The 16,330-nt window shown below is 33.3% G+C and overlaps 3 protein-coding genes across 6 annotated transcripts; 2 read left to right on the top strand and 1 right to left on the bottom strand.

Annotated features, from left to right (window-relative positions):
• LOC123229585 (DNA-3-methyladenine glycosylase) lies at positions 1-3,610 on the top strand. The gene is made up of 4 exons (XM_044655504.1): positions 1-656; positions 2,039-2,180; positions 2,265-2,406; positions 2,843-3,610. The coding sequence occupies exons 1-4, from the start codon at positions 272-274 to the stop codon at positions 3,176-3,178; spliced, it is 1,005 nt and encodes a 334-aa protein (XP_044511439.1). The 5' UTR covers positions 1-271; the 3' UTR covers positions 3,179-3,610.
• A 164-nt stretch (positions 3,611-3,774) lies between these two features.
• LOC123229586 (protein BRASSINAZOLE-RESISTANT 1-like) lies at positions 3,775-5,573 on the bottom strand. Its single transcript, XM_044655505.1, has 2 exons — positions 5,145-5,573; positions 3,775-4,824 (listed from the first exon to the last, which is right to left on the bottom strand). Exons 1-2 carry the CDS (start codon positions 5,382-5,384, stop codon positions 4,153-4,155), a joined length of 912 nt encoding a protein of 303 aa, XP_044511440.1. The 5' UTR covers positions 5,385-5,573; the 3' UTR covers positions 3,775-4,152.
• Positions 5,574-10,926: 5,353 nt separating this feature from the next.
• LOC123229709 (NAC domain-containing protein 76-like) lies at positions 10,927-15,506 on the top strand. 4 transcript variants are annotated; one of them, XM_044655627.1, is made up of 6 exons: positions 10,927-11,075; positions 11,625-11,806; positions 12,404-12,630; positions 12,731-12,913; positions 13,909-14,200; positions 14,909-15,506. In XM_044655627.1, the coding sequence occupies exons 2-6, from the start codon at positions 11,647-11,649 to the stop codon at positions 15,193-15,195; spliced, it is 1,149 nt and encodes a 382-aa protein (XP_044511562.1). In that variant the 5' UTR covers positions 10,927-11,075; positions 11,625-11,646; the 3' UTR covers positions 15,196-15,506. The 4 variants fall into 4 exon arrangements, with proteins under 4 accessions (XP_044511562.1, XP_044511563.1, XP_044511560.1 ...); XM_044655628.1 differs by having other exon boundaries at positions 10,961-11,075; positions 11,605-11,806; XM_044655625.1 differs by lacking the exon at positions 10,927-11,075 and adding an exon at positions 11,401-11,423.
• Positions 15,507-16,330: the final 824 nt, after the last annotated feature.

Raw genomic sequence — 16,330 nt, forward strand, 5'->3', positions numbered from 1 at the left:
CGTCAGTTGTTTCGTCATTTTGCGCTCTCTGCTCTCTCCACCTCTCCTCTGTATTCGTCTTTTCTCTGCTCACGAAACCCTAATCCTCCGGAAGTTTTGAGCCTTTGATCACTTTGCTCTGTAACTCACTGTCTAAACGCTGAACCTCTCTAAAATTTCACCATATAATTTTACTATTCATTTGTAGTTTTTGAAGTTTAAGTGTCGTCGTTTTAAGCTAAAATAAAACCAAAAAGGCTTTATATAGCAAGGAATTGTCGTGTTTATAACAATGTCTGTGGCTACTAAGCTTCAATCGTCGGCTAAACTGGTGTCCGAACCGCGCGCTATTCTCGGCCCGACTGGGAACAGAGTCAAGCCTTCCGAGGACCCGAAACGGAAACCTGAAGTTGCGAAGAAGCCACTGAGGCCAAAAAAACCGGTTCCGAAAATTCCGGAACAGGTTATCAGGAACAATGGCTCAGTGGACAGTGCGTGTTCTTCAGATTCTTCGTCTTCAAGTGCCTCTTCAGCCAAAAAAATGGAGAGTTCCAGAAGGACTGTAATGGTGAAGCGTAACGAAGTGAAGAATGCGATGGATAGCGCTGGAATTGTGGAAAATTCATCGCCAATTCCGGGGCCGATTAGGAGGTGTGATTGGATCACGGCCAACTCTGGTACGTTACTTTTGTTTATTTATTTATTTTATGATCTATGACAAATTGTGCTACATAATTAAAGCGTGATACATAGATTATTTTAACTTCTAGTAGTCTTCTGCGTAAATTGTGAAACATATTAAAATTTTGGTGGTTCAACTCGAAGTATGGAAACTTCAAGTAATGAGCGTCATGGCTTCTTGTTGAGTCAATAGTATTAGTAGCTACACAGTGATGTGTTCATTTAGATTTTCATATGTTTATTGAATTTTCGGGGAAGCTGTTTCATTCAAACGGCAATGCTGAAAAGCTTCAGAGAAGATGATGGGATTCTAAACAAATCACAAGGCTTTGTTGATTAGAAACCATTCTGGGCTTGAACCCGTTCAAATTAGATGCAGTTTCAAAAGGGCAGAATGGGATTTACATTAGCTCAGAACAGCTCAGTAGAGCAGCATCTGGGGTTCCTAGCTTAATGCTGGAGTGAATTGTGGTAAATTAGTTCCATTTTATTTACTTTAGTCTATGGTAGGGTGTGTAATCAAACCAAGTTAAATAGTGTTTGGTTCAAGCATGGCTCAATTACCTTAAGAGAGAGCTCAAGGTTGTTGAGCTAGTAAAATCTTGGCTCAGGTTTGAGCTTGGGCTCAAGACATGAATGGTCGACTCAATCTTGGTACAAAAAATTATATTTAAATACCTTTATTTTCAAAATATTAATTTAACCCTTTAACTTATATATTTATCAATTATCCTCTATATTTAAAGTTAGAAATTAAGATTTTAAATGTTATAAATGCAAGATTTGAAACTTTTAGGGATTTATTTATAATTTACTTGGCCGCGAGCTCACGAGTTCTCTGAACCAACCAACATTAAGCACAAGTTCAGTTTGATTCGTTTACACACTTAGTCTATGGGTTTTGCTTGCTATATTACGGTACTAATTACTAAATTACTAATGCTGAGCAAGCAGAGTGGCATCTGCTGATCTGCATGGCCTCCGCAAGTTAATAAGCCTGGCTGTTTGTATAGTATTGGTCTGAAAGTTTTAGTTTGAACATTTATTGGTGGCATAATTATAAGACAGATTTTTTATTCCAATAATTCAAAAAGGATGATAAATTGATTTTTTGACAAAGCCAAAACTTCTCCAGGCATAAATAATTTTTGGATTTAAAATGGGTGACAATTGATTCCACTGTGTTACCATAGGACTCAAACTATATAATTTCAGTTTCTTCCTTCAGAACATGTAAATTACGCATTATGGAGGCAGAGGAGCTGATCTGTATATATGTATCATTCTCACTTCATTTCACTCTGACCCATTCACTAGCTTGTCTTATTAGATTACCAAATTAGCCGCTAACAGTAGCTTCTACTTTGTGAATTAACAGATCCACTTTATACTTCTTTCCATGATGAAGAATGGGGAGTTCCAGTTTATGATGATCAGAAGTTGTTTGAGCTACTTGTCTTTTCACAAGCATTAGCGGAACTCAGCTGGCAAGCCATTCTTCATAAGAGAGACCTATTTAGGTGTGTTAATCTTTAGTCTCTTTGTTCACTGTAGCTTCTCTTGAAAAATTAATGAATGCCTAACCGTTGGGTTCCTCCTGGCAGGAAGCATTTTGAAAATTTCGACATATCATCTGTTGCACAGTTTACTGAGAAGAAGTTGTTGTCATTCAGAGTAAATGGGAGCCTAGTGCTTTCTGAAGCAAAGCTTCGTGCAGTTGTGGAGAATGCTAAACTGGTGCTCAAGGTAATCAACTATTATAACCTCCATTGTGTACTTGCACAATCATGGCATGTGAATTTGCTTTAAGCAACATGTGCTGCTGTGGGTGAAGCATCAATATGTTCCCCTCGCACATCTCCTTGATGGATACATGAATTCAGATTTAGCTTTTTTCCCTATCTTAAAAATTAATATATTTTCTCTGACTCAAATATTTCCCATAGGCACGAGTTAAAATTCCCAACTTATCACAGGGTCTGTATGATGATTCAGTGTAATTTCGGTTTCCTCTTGAGATAACAAACATGTTGGTAGTTTCTTTTCACATATATTTTTGGTTGCACAAAACGGGCTTTAAGAACTAGTAACAAGAAATTGCATTAATTTTTGTTGTTAAGCTGGGCAATGAGATTTCATTCACCAGAGAAATTTTCGAGCTTAAGCATGGTTTGTTTTTCAGGTTCAACGTGAGTTTGGTTCCTTTAGCAATTACTGCTGGAGCTTTGTGAACCATCTGCCAGTGAGACATGGATATCGATATGCACGCCAAGTGCCAGTCAAAACACCAAAAGCAGAACTTATAAGCAAGGAACTCATGCAAAGAGGATTCCGCTGTGTTGGCCCTACAGTTATTTATTCGTTCATGCAAGTGTCTGGGATTGTTAATGATCATCTCTTAACATGCTTCAGATACCAAGAGTGCAATGCAGATGCCAAAAAGGATTCAAAACCAAAGATTGAGGAGACAAAGGAACTAAACAAAACTTTGGAGAAGAATTGCTTATCCCATGACTGATTTTCTGGATCCACACTTTTCCCTACTAATCACACAGATCTGATTGATATAAAACTAAAGCTAGAAATATGAAGAACAGACTTCCTCATGTGCTAAGTTAGGGTTTACCTCTTTTGGATGTTCCATCACTTCTGTATTATTTATCTAACCAGAGATTGAAGTTTTACTACAATGGAGAATTCATTTGTGATGTTGTTTGACTGTGAATGCCCCCCAGGAAAAAAGATTACCCTTGCGATGCTTGATTCTGGCACCATGTTCATTCTGTAAGGTTGTGCATAGAGATTGTCTTAGATGATGTTCATGTTGTATTGTTGTTGGTAGAGTTTGTCTTAGATCATCCTGCAAATTTACTGATATAATAACTTAAACCATCTTGTAATGAAATCTGATTGATGTACAAAGTTCTTTCTGATTTTGGGTTTTTGTTTATGGAGCTTTCTTATGTGTGGAATGAAATCCAGACAGAAGATAATCTAATAAGCAGTTTCTGGAGTATATGTGTTTCCTCTCAATGAGGATAGACAATTAAATTTAACCTGAACAATTCTACTGTAAAAACATATAATTTTTGCATTCTAGCGAAGATAGAGCCATTAGAAGGGCAAGCCATCTACATTTTGATTCGTAAAAATTCAGGTTTACCAAATTCTACAAACAACATAACTTTTCAACCAAGACAATAACATTCCAAAGTATCGACATCTACATGCAACACTTCTGATATGTCTGGTCCCCTGAACAACTCAACAGGGAATGCGGCATCGAATGACAAAAGAAGAAAACAAAATAAATAAATAAACTTCAATAACAGTGGATGAACATCCTGTGCGGAATCTCGTTCTCTTTTGAGTGGGTTGGGTTGATAGCACTGTAAACACTCCTTCCACTTTCCAGCTGCATGAACCAAGAACCAACTAGAAAATCACATTCTCCTTGTCCCTTTAAGATGGCATTCACTTGCCTCACTCGGTTTAACTCTGAGTCTTTCCTATTCCAAGTGTGAGGTCCAGCTCATCCATTCCTACCTCATGAATCTTCTCCCCTTCCCACGGCTTCACAGGTGCACTTTCAAACTGAAACTCTGGATTTCGCCCCTTCTCCTTGATCACATCATCAGTAACAACTTGTTGAGCCACAGGCCTCACCAGGTTAAAGGTTGGAGAGGTTGGTACCCCAGATGCACGTGATGCAAATTTCTGAAAGCTTATCCAGTGACCGGAATCAACAGTGGATGTATCAGATTCGTCGCATTCATGTATAGTAGCTGCTGGGGCATACAACTGACGATGCATTGGACTAGCCGGAGCAGAAATAGCATAGAAAGGATAATTGAAGGCTGACATGGATTCTTTAGCAATTGAATCCCAGTTGGGAATTGGTTTAGGATGTTTTGTTGGTGATGACAGAGGTGGAGTTACAGGGGCACTGTTCGAGATCCGGAGAGGAGGAAGCGATGAAGGGATTACATTTCGGAGGAGTGGAAAAAGGTTAGAGGAATTGTTCAGGTCTGCGCGAGTAGGGCTAGATGGATAAGAAGGAACTGGGCTTTGAAAGGCTGAAGACAGAGGACTTGGATTTTGGGAAGAATAAGGGGTTATCCTGGTTGAAGAGCTTGCTATATCAATTGGGGGTGGCTTCATTCCCTGGTTAAATTTTACCAGTTAGCAATTACAAGATGGTTAATTTTATCAGATAAACAATAATTATTCACTAATTAAAGTTCCAAGACATTGAACTAAACATAATTAGTTAGTTCACAAGTTACAACAGATTTAGCATTCTCAAATATTCTTCAAAATTAAAAAGTTAAAAACCTGCAAAATCACATTTCTAATTTCCTAGGCATCAAATTCTCAAACCAGAACTCAGAAATCTAGTCAAAGTTATCATTAATAATGAACAAAGACAGAAAATTGAAAACATGGGCAATAGATCTAGAAGGAGAGTGTAAAGGGTATTTTACTTTGCGATAAGTAGTGCCATCTTCTTCAACGACCCAACCAGCCTCCATACAAAGTGCTTTCAAGACCTCATTATTATCACAGTGTTTGGGCAAATTGTAATTACCCTGAGCCCTTAACCCAGTATATACTTTAGCTGCTATAGCTCTTCTCCGCCTCTCTCTTCGCCTGTTGTTCTCTCTCTCCCTCCAGGTCGGCTTTCTCCGAGCAGCAGACGTGGAAGTCGCCCCATCTGACGTCATTTCCCAACAACACCAAACTGTTAATCACTGGGTTACGCTGTATTAGAAGCTATAAAAGCAGAAGAGAGAAGAAACGCCCTTAACCTTCGCTGGAATGGAAGTGAAGAAGAATATTTTCTTGTTTGTAGGGAGGAAACAGAAAAGGTGGAGCTTGTTTATTGGAAATTGTAAAGTGTGAACAGGTGCAGGGTAAAGACGAAAAGAAAGAGAAAGAGGAGACATATGATTTGATCTAGGGCTCGATTGTTGATGATGTGAATGATGATTGATTGATTGATTCAGTGTTGTTGTGATTTGGATGCATTGAATTTGATGCATGTGCATGTGGGGTTTGTACTTTGAGTTGTGATGTACAGTACAGCGCGTGAATTCATGCACTTGGCACGAGTCATGAGGCCATTAAAAGGTCATTACTTTGGGCTCCACGTTTCTTTAAATGGGACCCCTCCTAGATCATTGTATTTGTATTGAAAGTTAATCGAATCGAACGCCTGCACAAAGGACTTCGATTGAATACAAAATGGAACAAGTGGTGGAATCCTCCTCGATCACAACATCTATAATTTTAATTTTTTAATATAATTAATTTAGTTTTAAATAAATCATTCAGTTTAAATAAGATTTTACTAATAAAATAAAATATGATTTCGAATGAACCTCAACCATCAAAGGAAAAGGTCAATGGTATCACAAAATCAGACAACAGAGTTCAATCTTTTATTCAGTTTCAATTTGACAAAAACATAGTTTTTGCATTGAAAATATCTTTAAAAAACGAGAAAATATCAATAAAATAGGTGATAATATACCAAAATAAATCGTTAGATAAAATGATGATGAGAAAGAGATAATATATTTTATGGATATGTAATGACAATTTTCTTAAATTTGAGGGGCAATTGGTATTGGTAAAATAATAAACTCTTATATGGAGTAAGAAAAAATAAAATTTTAAAATTAAAGTGAAAAAATAATTATTTTTTTAATATTATTGGTTAATACTGTTTTTATTTTTATAACTTAAGAAAAATTTTAATACAATTAAATTACTAGATAAATATTTAAATTTTTGAAAATTAATGAATATAATTTTAATAATTTCTAATTATAAGATGATCAATTTTTAAAGGATATTTTGTAAGATTATTCTTTTATAGTTTACCCCCTAAATTTAAGCTCTTTAAAGTACAATCTTCATCAATATCTAAGTGGAGGAAAAAAAGAAATTTAAATATATATTTAAAACCATATATTTCTTTTGTAATTATGTTATATCTTTCTAAAACTAACTTATTCCTACTTCATCAATGTCGAAGAAGAATCTTCGTCAACGATAATACCTAAAAAAATCATCAAAAGGAGATTACGCTGGAGAGGAAGAGATGTCGTCTGGAGGTTATTGAAGAAGAAGAAACATCGTTGAAAAATTGAATCTGAAAATTGAAAATTTTAAGAAAAAAATACTATTTTAAAAAATTTTGGTTAGAAAAAAATTGTTAATTTTTAGGATTTAAAAAAGAAAAATTATATAACTAATAGACTCAATTAATTTTAACAGTTTATAAATAAATAAATTTAAAATTTAAAATTAACAGAAAAAAATTTAAAAAACCGTATACGTTTGGTGGGAAATAGTCTTTTGGCCTTTTTATTTTTAGCAAATTAATTTAGATGCAATTTGAACCTGAATATGGCCAGCATGCCTGAAGAACCGAAGCAATTACCAATTGTCTCCATGACATAATTATTTGATTTACTTGTAAAAAAATAATAATAATAATAACCTTAACATTACTTCTTTTTCTAACAAAAAAAAATTCTTACAATGTATAAAAATTTGATACAGCTTTCAGATAAAATACTTTGACTGGGTCAACGGTTAAGCTCAAGATGCCTTCCAAAGCTATGGAATGATTATTATACCCGAGCCTTAGGCCTGTGATTAAAGTAGACCCAGGCTACTGTCATCCTCACGGCAGGTAGAGCTTGAGGATTAGGCCCGATCTCGTCAGAGTCAGTATTCGATTTGATTAAAACTGTTTTCAAGTCAAAGTTTTAATTCATTGGTCAATACAAGTCTGGCTTTAATCCCTTTTTAATTATACTATTTATTTATTAATATTATTATTTATTTTATTATTAGTTTGTATTTGATCCATTTGAGTTGTTTGGTTAATATGTTTTAATTTCGAAAATGGTTTTCAAACAAATTGAAACCATTTTGGTTGATGGGTTACAGTCAAGGTTGGATTCAAACTAAATTCGTTTAAGTTTGAATTTAGACTCAGTTTGAATAAGTTTAAAATAAGTCAATCTTATATAAATTTGATCGAGTTTAAACTATTATTAAATTTTTCAATTAAAAATTTTAATATAAAACGATATTATTTTTACTAATATGTATTAAAATAATATCATTTTAATAAAAAAATAAACCGAATCGAATTTAAACAGAGTTTGAGTTTATCTTTCACGAGTTTGAACTCAACTATATATAAATCGAATAAAATTTGAGTTTGACTCAATTTAATCTAATCTTAATTATGATCACAAATTCAAATTTAATTTGATTCAATTTGAATCTATCCCTAATTAAGGTCGAACCAATACATTTTATTCAATGAAAAAGTTTGGGAAGATTTTTATTAATTTGTTTGATTATTGTGTGACAGGGGACATGAAATACATAATTATTTGTTGGTGTAATAATTGTATATTATGATTAGAGCTGACCTATATTTGCATAGGCACAGCCCAATTTTCTGCAACGATACTGATTGTTTATGGATGCGGCTGAGAAAACTATTCCTGAATTTTAAAAGCTGTTCAAAGTTTTGGCCAGGCTTGCTGCCCTCTTCACAAATTATCCAACTACAAAGAAAGTCTTTTAATCGAGTTTCTTAGGTATAGGATTAGATTTAATATGAACTAAACTTGAAAATGATTAATTTGAGATTAATTCAAATCTAAAATGCCCTATTTGAGATCAACAGATCAAGTAAATTGAGATTTAATCTCATTTGAATTTAGCTTAAAAGCAATTTCATTTTATATCCGATTTAACTTTAACTTAAACTCTAATATTTGAAAACTAAATCGTAGAAGAGAAACGATATTTTTTAAAACTTAATCTAAAGAAAAACTTTTAGTTTTTAAAATTTAAGGAGAGAAAAACGAAAAGAAAAAAGATTAAATTTTAAGGGGTTAGAACTCGTTTTAATCATTTATAGGTAGATAAATAAAATTTTCAAAATTAAAAAATGAAAACTTCAGAATACAATATTCTTTAAGTGGGAATAAGTTTTTTGACCAAATATTATAATAAGAATAATATCACTTACACTTTTAATAATATAAGCAAATTACTCTATATCTCTCTAAAGTTTTTATTTCTTCCCCCTTCTACTTCACCCCTATAACATATTCTCGAATCAAATTAATAATTACATCAATTTGGTATGATTTCAATTAAAATCACATTAATCAGTTTGATTCCGAACATTGTCAACAGAAAAAGTCACCGGCTATTATTAAATTTTAATAATTTTTTAATTTTCATTTGAAATTAATATTAAATATACGTAAAAGAATCCAACAAATTTTTGGGATAAAGTATTATTTAATTTGACTTTTCCTTTAATTTTTCAACATCTTGATAGAAAATCTAATATATTTTTATAAATAATTTGACTGACAGCTGGAAAAATAGATTTTGGGAATCACTGGTCTGCCAAACGCGGACGGGAAATAGACAAATGACCTTTTAATACATTTTCCATCAGGCATTCACTGTTTATGCAGCAACAACAACATCATCAATGATGATAATGATAATAATAATAATAATTGAATTTATGTATAATTTGATTTAATTGAGTTTAAATTAGAGTTTAAATTTAATAATTTAATTTAAATATTTTTTAATAATATTATTTATCTTATAAATAATATTATTTATCTTATAGTTTATAATATATCTTATGTTTTTCTAACTAATTTGAATAAAATTGAATAGGGTATTCCAGATTTAAGCGAAGTTCAACCTAGTCTATGTTTAATTTTGATGATGCAAAATCAACCATAATCAAAATAATAGTTATTAGGCCAAAGGATTTATTCCCACTAAAGTTTTAATGTATTTTCAAAGTTACACCCACAAGGATTTATTCCCATGATTGTCTTTCTAGATGTCTTATTTTGAGAAAACGATCGTCTTCCTAAATAAAGACGAGATCTTCGTCTTTGTTTTTCAAGTTTTATTCAACACCAACCAAACATTCAGTTAAGTGGAGAGAGATCGTCAAAGGAAAAGAAAGTTTCAAGAGAGAGAGATTGTCGATAATAGCTTCGGAGTTTGAAAACTAAATCCTAAAAAAGAAATATTTTTTTTTAAACTTAATCTATAAAGAAAATAATTAGTTTTTAAGATTTTCAAAGAAAAAATAGATTACATTTTAAAACGTTAGAATTCTATTAATTTTAATTATATATAAATAAGTAAATAAGATTTTTAAAATTAAAAATTAAAAATTAAAAATTAAAAAATACTTTGGATGGAAAATAATCCTTCCGTCTTTAAAAAGGCATCAAAACTTGTGTGAGAATTTTCCTTTGGCCCAGTTATTAATATGATATTTTGATTATTTGAAAAACTACAAAATCTATTTCACTTATTGGTTGGGTCGTTTTTGAAAGTCAGCGAAAGGATAAGACAGTAGACATATTCCTCACGTAATTGGCTTGCCACTTGCCACTTGCCACTTTTTCATTTGGAAAACATTTTTTACTGGATATTTGTAGATTCTAGAATACTCTAATTTACGCAGGGCTGGAGTATCTCACCATTTCATTTGGAAAACATTTTTTACTGGATATTTGTAGATTCTAGAATACTCTAATTTATACAGGGCTGGAGTATCTCAGTGTTTTACTACTCATACGAGGCCAAATCACCATGTCCCACCCAAGATTAGATGAAACAAATTTAGTTTTGAAAAAAACATTCTCATCCATCATTTCATTCAGTTAACGAATTTTGTTTGTTTTTATTTTTTGAAAATAATTATTTTTTACTTCAATGTAAAATTAAAATTAAAATTCAATATAAATATTAAATTTTAATTTTAATTTTAACAAAATTATTTCATTAATAAAGTGGATGTTGGGCAAGAATTTAACTTTTTTTCAAATTTAAAGGATGAAATTATCATTTTCTTAAACCTTGGGTGGGAAATAATTTTTTGGCCTTGATTGATATTACCTACCATCCTTGAATGGATTAAATTTACATCACTGTGGCCAAGCAGCTCTTGAGAATTTACCCATTCAACTGTAAAATGTAAAAAAGATATTGGCAGTAAATTCAAATTATAAGATGCCTGGAAGTAAAAACAGGAAATTTCTAAGAAAGGGAGACAACAGCTTTTAAGAGCACTACGCAAGTAACAGCTCCGTCATTTGCAAATTGGAAATTTGCATCAGCATGCCAACGAAGAGACTCCACGTTGCACGCACCAAGTGGACACACGCAGATATACGATCACCGCTAATTACTAATGCTAATTGCTCAAGCTTAAGCAGTTTCCGCAGTAAACGATTAACCATAGTTAGTCTTCGCCTCGCTCGCATCCTATAAATACCTCGCTAGTTCTACTACAGTAAGGAATCGCTTTCCACTGTCCTCTTCACAAGGTGAGTATTCAGGCTCCCTGTTTCTTTTTTTTTTTTTTTAATTCTTTACTGCAATTATAGCTTAAGTTTGTTTACCCTCCGTTTGATTGATGGGAAAGTGGATGAGTGTCGTCGTTTTTTTTAAATTTCCTCAACATGAAGCTCCTGTTTGAATCTTGTTTGGCTAGGTTAAGGATGGATTTGGTTTTGTTTGGATTCTAAGTGGAGGAATTGATTTGGTTTCTTTTATTTATTCCCAATTCATTGAAATTTTCATTTTTTTGACTTGTTAATGAGTTTTGCTTTTGTGATGTAGTGTGATTTCATATTTGTAGTTCGCGAAGAAGAGTAGAGTTTGTATATGTATATGTATGTATTAATATATATGAAATTGATAACGAGATTTTCTTTTGTGATACAGTTTAACTTTGATGATAATTGTAGTTCTTGAGGAAGAGTAAAGAATATTTTATGATTAAGCCCTGTCTTCGCTCTCTTGAGTTTATTAATACTGTTTAGACAATATGTGACGACTGAACCATACCTCTAGTTTATTGCAAATTGTTACAGGCTCTGCTTGAATTGGGTTAGGATGTGTCCTCCAGCAGCTTCCCCACTCCCTGATATTGATATTTCTTCTACTTATGAGGAGTTATTTGGTTCTTTGGAGAAAATGAACAAGGGATACCCGCTTCCAAGCAATGTGATTAATGATGTGGATCCATACAATCATATGCCCTCAAATTTACCTGGTATTATTTTGTTTATCTAATTTACTGACTAAAACATGTTTCTGGTGCCTTCACTTCAATATCATTTGAGTTTTACAGTTTGCCTGATCTATTGAACACGATAGTAACACATATTAGTAACAAAACAACTGGGGCCTTGTGACTTATGATTTAACATGTGAAGAATTTAGCATACAAAGAATTATGGTTCTAGTTTAGGTATTGCTGACATTATCAAATTCCTGGTGTGTGAGTTTGTTTACTTGTCTTATTCTTTTTTCCTAATAACTTGTTATGAAGAAAGGTTGTAGGGCATGAGAGTTCAAGTGCTCTTATCATCTCTTGCGTTCATGAAACTATAGACATGCAAGAAAAGTTAGGTAGCTTACATTCTGGGGCCTTATATAAGTGTTTGCATATTGTAAACTTAAGCCAATAGATCAGGGACTAATTCCTTGTTTATAAGTTTTTGCTTGTATATTCTCTCTTATTGTGGATTTACTGCTGTTACGCTGACATGTATAACAATTTTGTACACTAATCATGGCATGCTAGAGGTCAGTTTGGCACTGTGATAATGGAACATTAGAACTTATTAAAATTCTTGCTATATGCCAGATGGACTGTGGTTCTTGGTTTCTTGCAAGGACAACAAAAGTGTACAGCACGGGCATTGGAAGGCTAAAGGGGAGGCCTGCGAAATATTCTCCAACTCTCTCATTACTGGTTGGAGAACGACTCTTGAATTTTATGATGGTCAAGACCCACATGGGTGTAAAACCGATTGGGTAATGCAAGAATACAGGATAACGCAGAAGAAATGGTGTAAAAGCAAAAAGGCAGAGGTATTCTGCTAGCCCTATATATTTATGAACTATGTTTATATTTTTTTAATTCTCAACCCCACTTGCCAGTAAATTGACAGTATGGTTGGACAATGTGCAGGATGTTAGCTCACTTTGCAGAGTCTTCTTGATTGATAGATCAGGTCCTACCCATGAAAAAAAGCAGAAAATGGCTGCTGTATCTGCTGCAGACATAAACGGTGGAACCCACATTGACCCAGCAGAGTTAAGTTCTGCAAGAGTTAATCATGATAGAGATCAAGGCTCTACAAGCAAGCACCAGGTATTCAGCCTTAACATTCTGGCCTTCATTTCTTGATGCCTGGTTTGGCTTTTGCATTGAATTATTTGTCAGTTTATAATTATGTCACACTGTTTGGCATCATGTTATGTGACAATTTAGTTTCCAATTAAATTTTCACACCCATTTTAGCTATTTTAGATAATTAAACTTTTCAGCAGTTGTGTTTTAATGCAGGCACTTAACCATCACATTTAATTATTTGCCTTTGTATGGCTTTGTATCTAAAATACTAGCCATTCTGTCTAACAATTGAACATATGGATCTCTTGATCAGGGCTTAAATGTTTAACTGACAGGTGAGTTCTAGATTTCAATTGTTAAGAATCAGTACTTGGCAAATTTTCCTTTTTTTTTTCACCACTTTTTGGATAGGATTTTTAAAGAGTATCAAAGAAAAAAGAAAAAAGTACTATAAAGTAGTCCAGATTTCCTCTCTAGTCAGAATCCTCCTTACATAGGGGACAACATTTTTTACAACAATCACATAAGCACAGTTAACGTAAACAGTGTAATAAATGAACTGACAGCGTAGCCTTGAAAAAAATAAACAGAATCAGATCAAGATTCCTTCCTGTTCGTTATGAATAAGGAAGAAACACGCATGTTGAAAGTTTTTAGAAACAGAAGTCCAGATAGATGAACTAATCTAGTTTTGTGCCACGAAAGACTGACTATTTCCAAATCACTCAAGACATGACTGAAACTGCATACTTCCTCATGGTTCACAACTTAAAAGATTTATAGGTTTAAAATTTGGTGAATTTCGAAAGGTCAATTTAAGATTATCCAATGCGTACATGGATGAGTTCAATTATCTTGTGGAGGTGATGATAAGTAAGGCAAATGGTATTAATAATCAGTTGGTATTTTCTGTTCTAATGGATATACAGAGGCTTTTTTTTCCCTTTTATGGTCTTTTAATTATTTGTTTCTGTGGGTTTTTTTGAGCGGTGGTATTCTAATTCTGTGTTAAGGTTTTGCAGGTGAATAATGATAATGATGAGACAAAAGAGATGCCTGCTATGGAGAATCATTTATCCAGAGATGACTACCTGGAATTGTTGGATCTTGTCGACCCACTATCACCTTCTTCAAGTTCAGAAAATTCAAGTTGCTTGACCATGTCTTCAGATGAATATTTTGATTCATGGGCTTTGTTGCAAGAGCTAGAAACTAAAAATAACAATGGCATAGCTGCAAAGAATGCAGGGTACAAGTATAGTTTTCCTACATCTCAGAAATCAAACGAAGTGGTTATGTTGCCAGGTATCCTAGATTCCTTTTCTTTGTCCTCTTACCTTTTGTGTTGCATGTGAATTTTTTCAACTTAGTAATACTTTTCATATTTCACTTGCAAACATATTTGATTTTTCAAAAATTCATGAAACCTAAACTCTCATTCTTGGTTATCTAAGTAATTTATCTGTGACTGTGAGATTATACTGCTGGACAAATGGTTTATAAATTGAGCTGGACTAGTTTGACAGAAATTTGGCAAAGTTGCTTAGGTTGGCGGTTTTCTATGTTATTCTTAAATTTCCATCCCCAGTTAATAAAGTGATGGATTCCTAAATTATAGAGTGATAGTTGAAATCTAATGCACTAATATTCTACATAAGTTCGAAGATTAACTTATGACAAGATGATCATTCAAGCCTTATTGCAGTTACTCATCTTGATTTAAAAATCATAACTGAATAAAAAGTAAGAGTAACTGTTTGTCAAAAAGCGTTTACAATTTGATCATGTTGGAGAGTTATTTAATATTAGGAATCCTAGCTTTTGTTAGATGAGAGGATTTTGAAACTTAATTTAAAACATTTGAATTTGATTCAATAATGAAGTTTTTACTTTGTTGATATACAATTATAAAAGTATTGCCTCTGTTGAAAAACCTGTTTTCCCTTCCATTTTTCTGCTGAATCGATTACTATTATGAAGAGGAAGTTATTCTGATTTTTAATTTGTCCACAGAGTCTCTTGTTAGCTTAGAAAGAAGCAAGTCTACAGGTAAAGAAATCTTCAAATGCGGTTCTTCGACACCTTACTCAGCCACGGCGAATAGAAATCTAGAGCAACTTGGTGAGAAGCAAGTGATCAGAGTTGAGAAAGCAGACTACAAGGATGAAGGTCCATCTAATCCTCAATACCCTGCGATATCATCTGATAGAAACTTAGCAATTCCAAAGGGGGGAAGGAAGCCTACTAATGGCAGAATTAAAAAGCTTAAGAAGAATTACTTCCGCTTTATGCCATTTTAGCTGATGCTTGTATCATTTCACACGTAGCATTAGATTGCCATTACCATAGTTCTAGGCTAACGCACTCGTCAGCCCAAATGTGTCTATTGTTGTTGTGTCAGTTTAGTTATCTATGTTTGTTATTGATCGATAAAGTTTAAAACATGAATGAATATCAAGTCTAGGCTAAAAAGATGCGGTGACTGATCTGTTGAATAGAATAATAGCAGACTTGGAGCTTCTTTCTTCGTGTTTGTAAAGATGTCAAATAGCAATTCTCCTGTTGTAAAGCTTCTATGTGTTTTATTGGTTAGACTATGGTTTGGATGGGATGATGCTTGAAATATTTCCGTATGTTGCCCCGACTGAACAACACCAACCAAATTATGTTAAACATGGAAACGTGAATTGACCGTTGACCTAATTGATGCTGAGCTGCATGTGCCTGCTTAACTATGCTTGAGCTAGGCCCAAGTCAAGCTCCCTGTCGAAGGAGCATTCTACATGTTCTCCAAGTCCAGGGCTGCAATACTTAATTATCACTTAGCCTGTAAAAAAAAAAAATGGTCATAGTAGATTGTAATCACAAACAACAGACATAAATACCGCTTGCATTCTATAGTATAAAATATTGTTACGCTTGTTTATTTTGAAAATCTTATTTATCTATCCATAGATTGTTAAAATTAACAGTTTAAGGGTAAAATCATTATTTTGTCTGTAATATTAAAAATAAATTTAAATTTGATTTCAATTTTCCTTCCTAAACCCTAAAAACTAATAATTTTTTCTAACTCAAGTTTTCAAAAAGAATATTTCCCTCGTAGGGTTTCTAATTTTTCAGATTCAATTTTTTTGTAACATCTCTTCCTCTCCAATGATCTCCAGACGACATCTCTTCCTCTCTGACGCGACCTCCTTATGATGGTTCTCTTTGGTATAGTCATCGATGAAGACGAGGTCATTATCGTCGATGAAGAATCTTCGTCAACGATAATGTAGAGGAGAACTGCCAAAAGGAGGTTGCGCTAAAGAGAAAGAGATGTCGTCTAGAGGTTATGGGAGGGGAAAAAACGTCGTAAAAAAATTGAATCTGAAAATTAAAAACCCTAGAGAGAAAAACATTGTTTTTGAAAACTTTGGTTGAAAAAAAATT

Source organism: Mangifera indica, chromosome 11 (assembly GCF_011075055.1).
Source record: "Mangifera indica cultivar Alphonso chromosome 11, CATAS_Mindica_2.1, whole genome shotgun sequence".
Taxonomy (NCBI): Eukaryota; Viridiplantae; Streptophyta; class Magnoliopsida; order Sapindales; family Anacardiaceae; genus Mangifera; species Mangifera indica.

Coding starts and splice junctions, on each gene's coding strand:
- LOC123229585 (XM_044655504.1), top strand. CDS start 272: ATGTCTGTGGCTACTAAGCTTCAATCGTCGGCTAAACTGGTGTCCGAA. Junction 2,181..2,264: donor CATAAGAGAGACCTATTTAG/GTGTGTTAATCT, acceptor TCCTCCTGGCAG/GAAGCATTTTGAAAATTTCG. Junction 2,407..2,842: donor ATGCTAAACTGGTGCTCAAG/GTAATCAACTAT, acceptor TTTGTTTTTCAG/GTTCAACGTGAGTTTGGTTC.
- LOC123229586 (XM_044655505.1), bottom strand. CDS start 5,384: ATGACGTCAGATGGGGCGACTTCCACGTCTGCTGCTCGGAGAAAGCCG. Junction 4,825..5,144: donor ATGGCACTACTTATCGCAAA/GTAAAATACCCT, acceptor AAATTTAACCAG/GGAATGAAGCCACCCCCAAT.
- LOC123229709 (XM_044655625.1), top strand. Junction 11,807..12,403: donor TATGCCCTCAAATTTACCTG/GTATTATTTTGT, acceptor GCTATATGCCAG/ATGGACTGTGGTTCTTGGTT. Junction 14,201..14,908: donor CGAAGTGGTTATGTTGCCAG/GTATCCTAGATT, acceptor ATTTGTCCACAG/AGTCTCTTGTTAGCTTAGAA.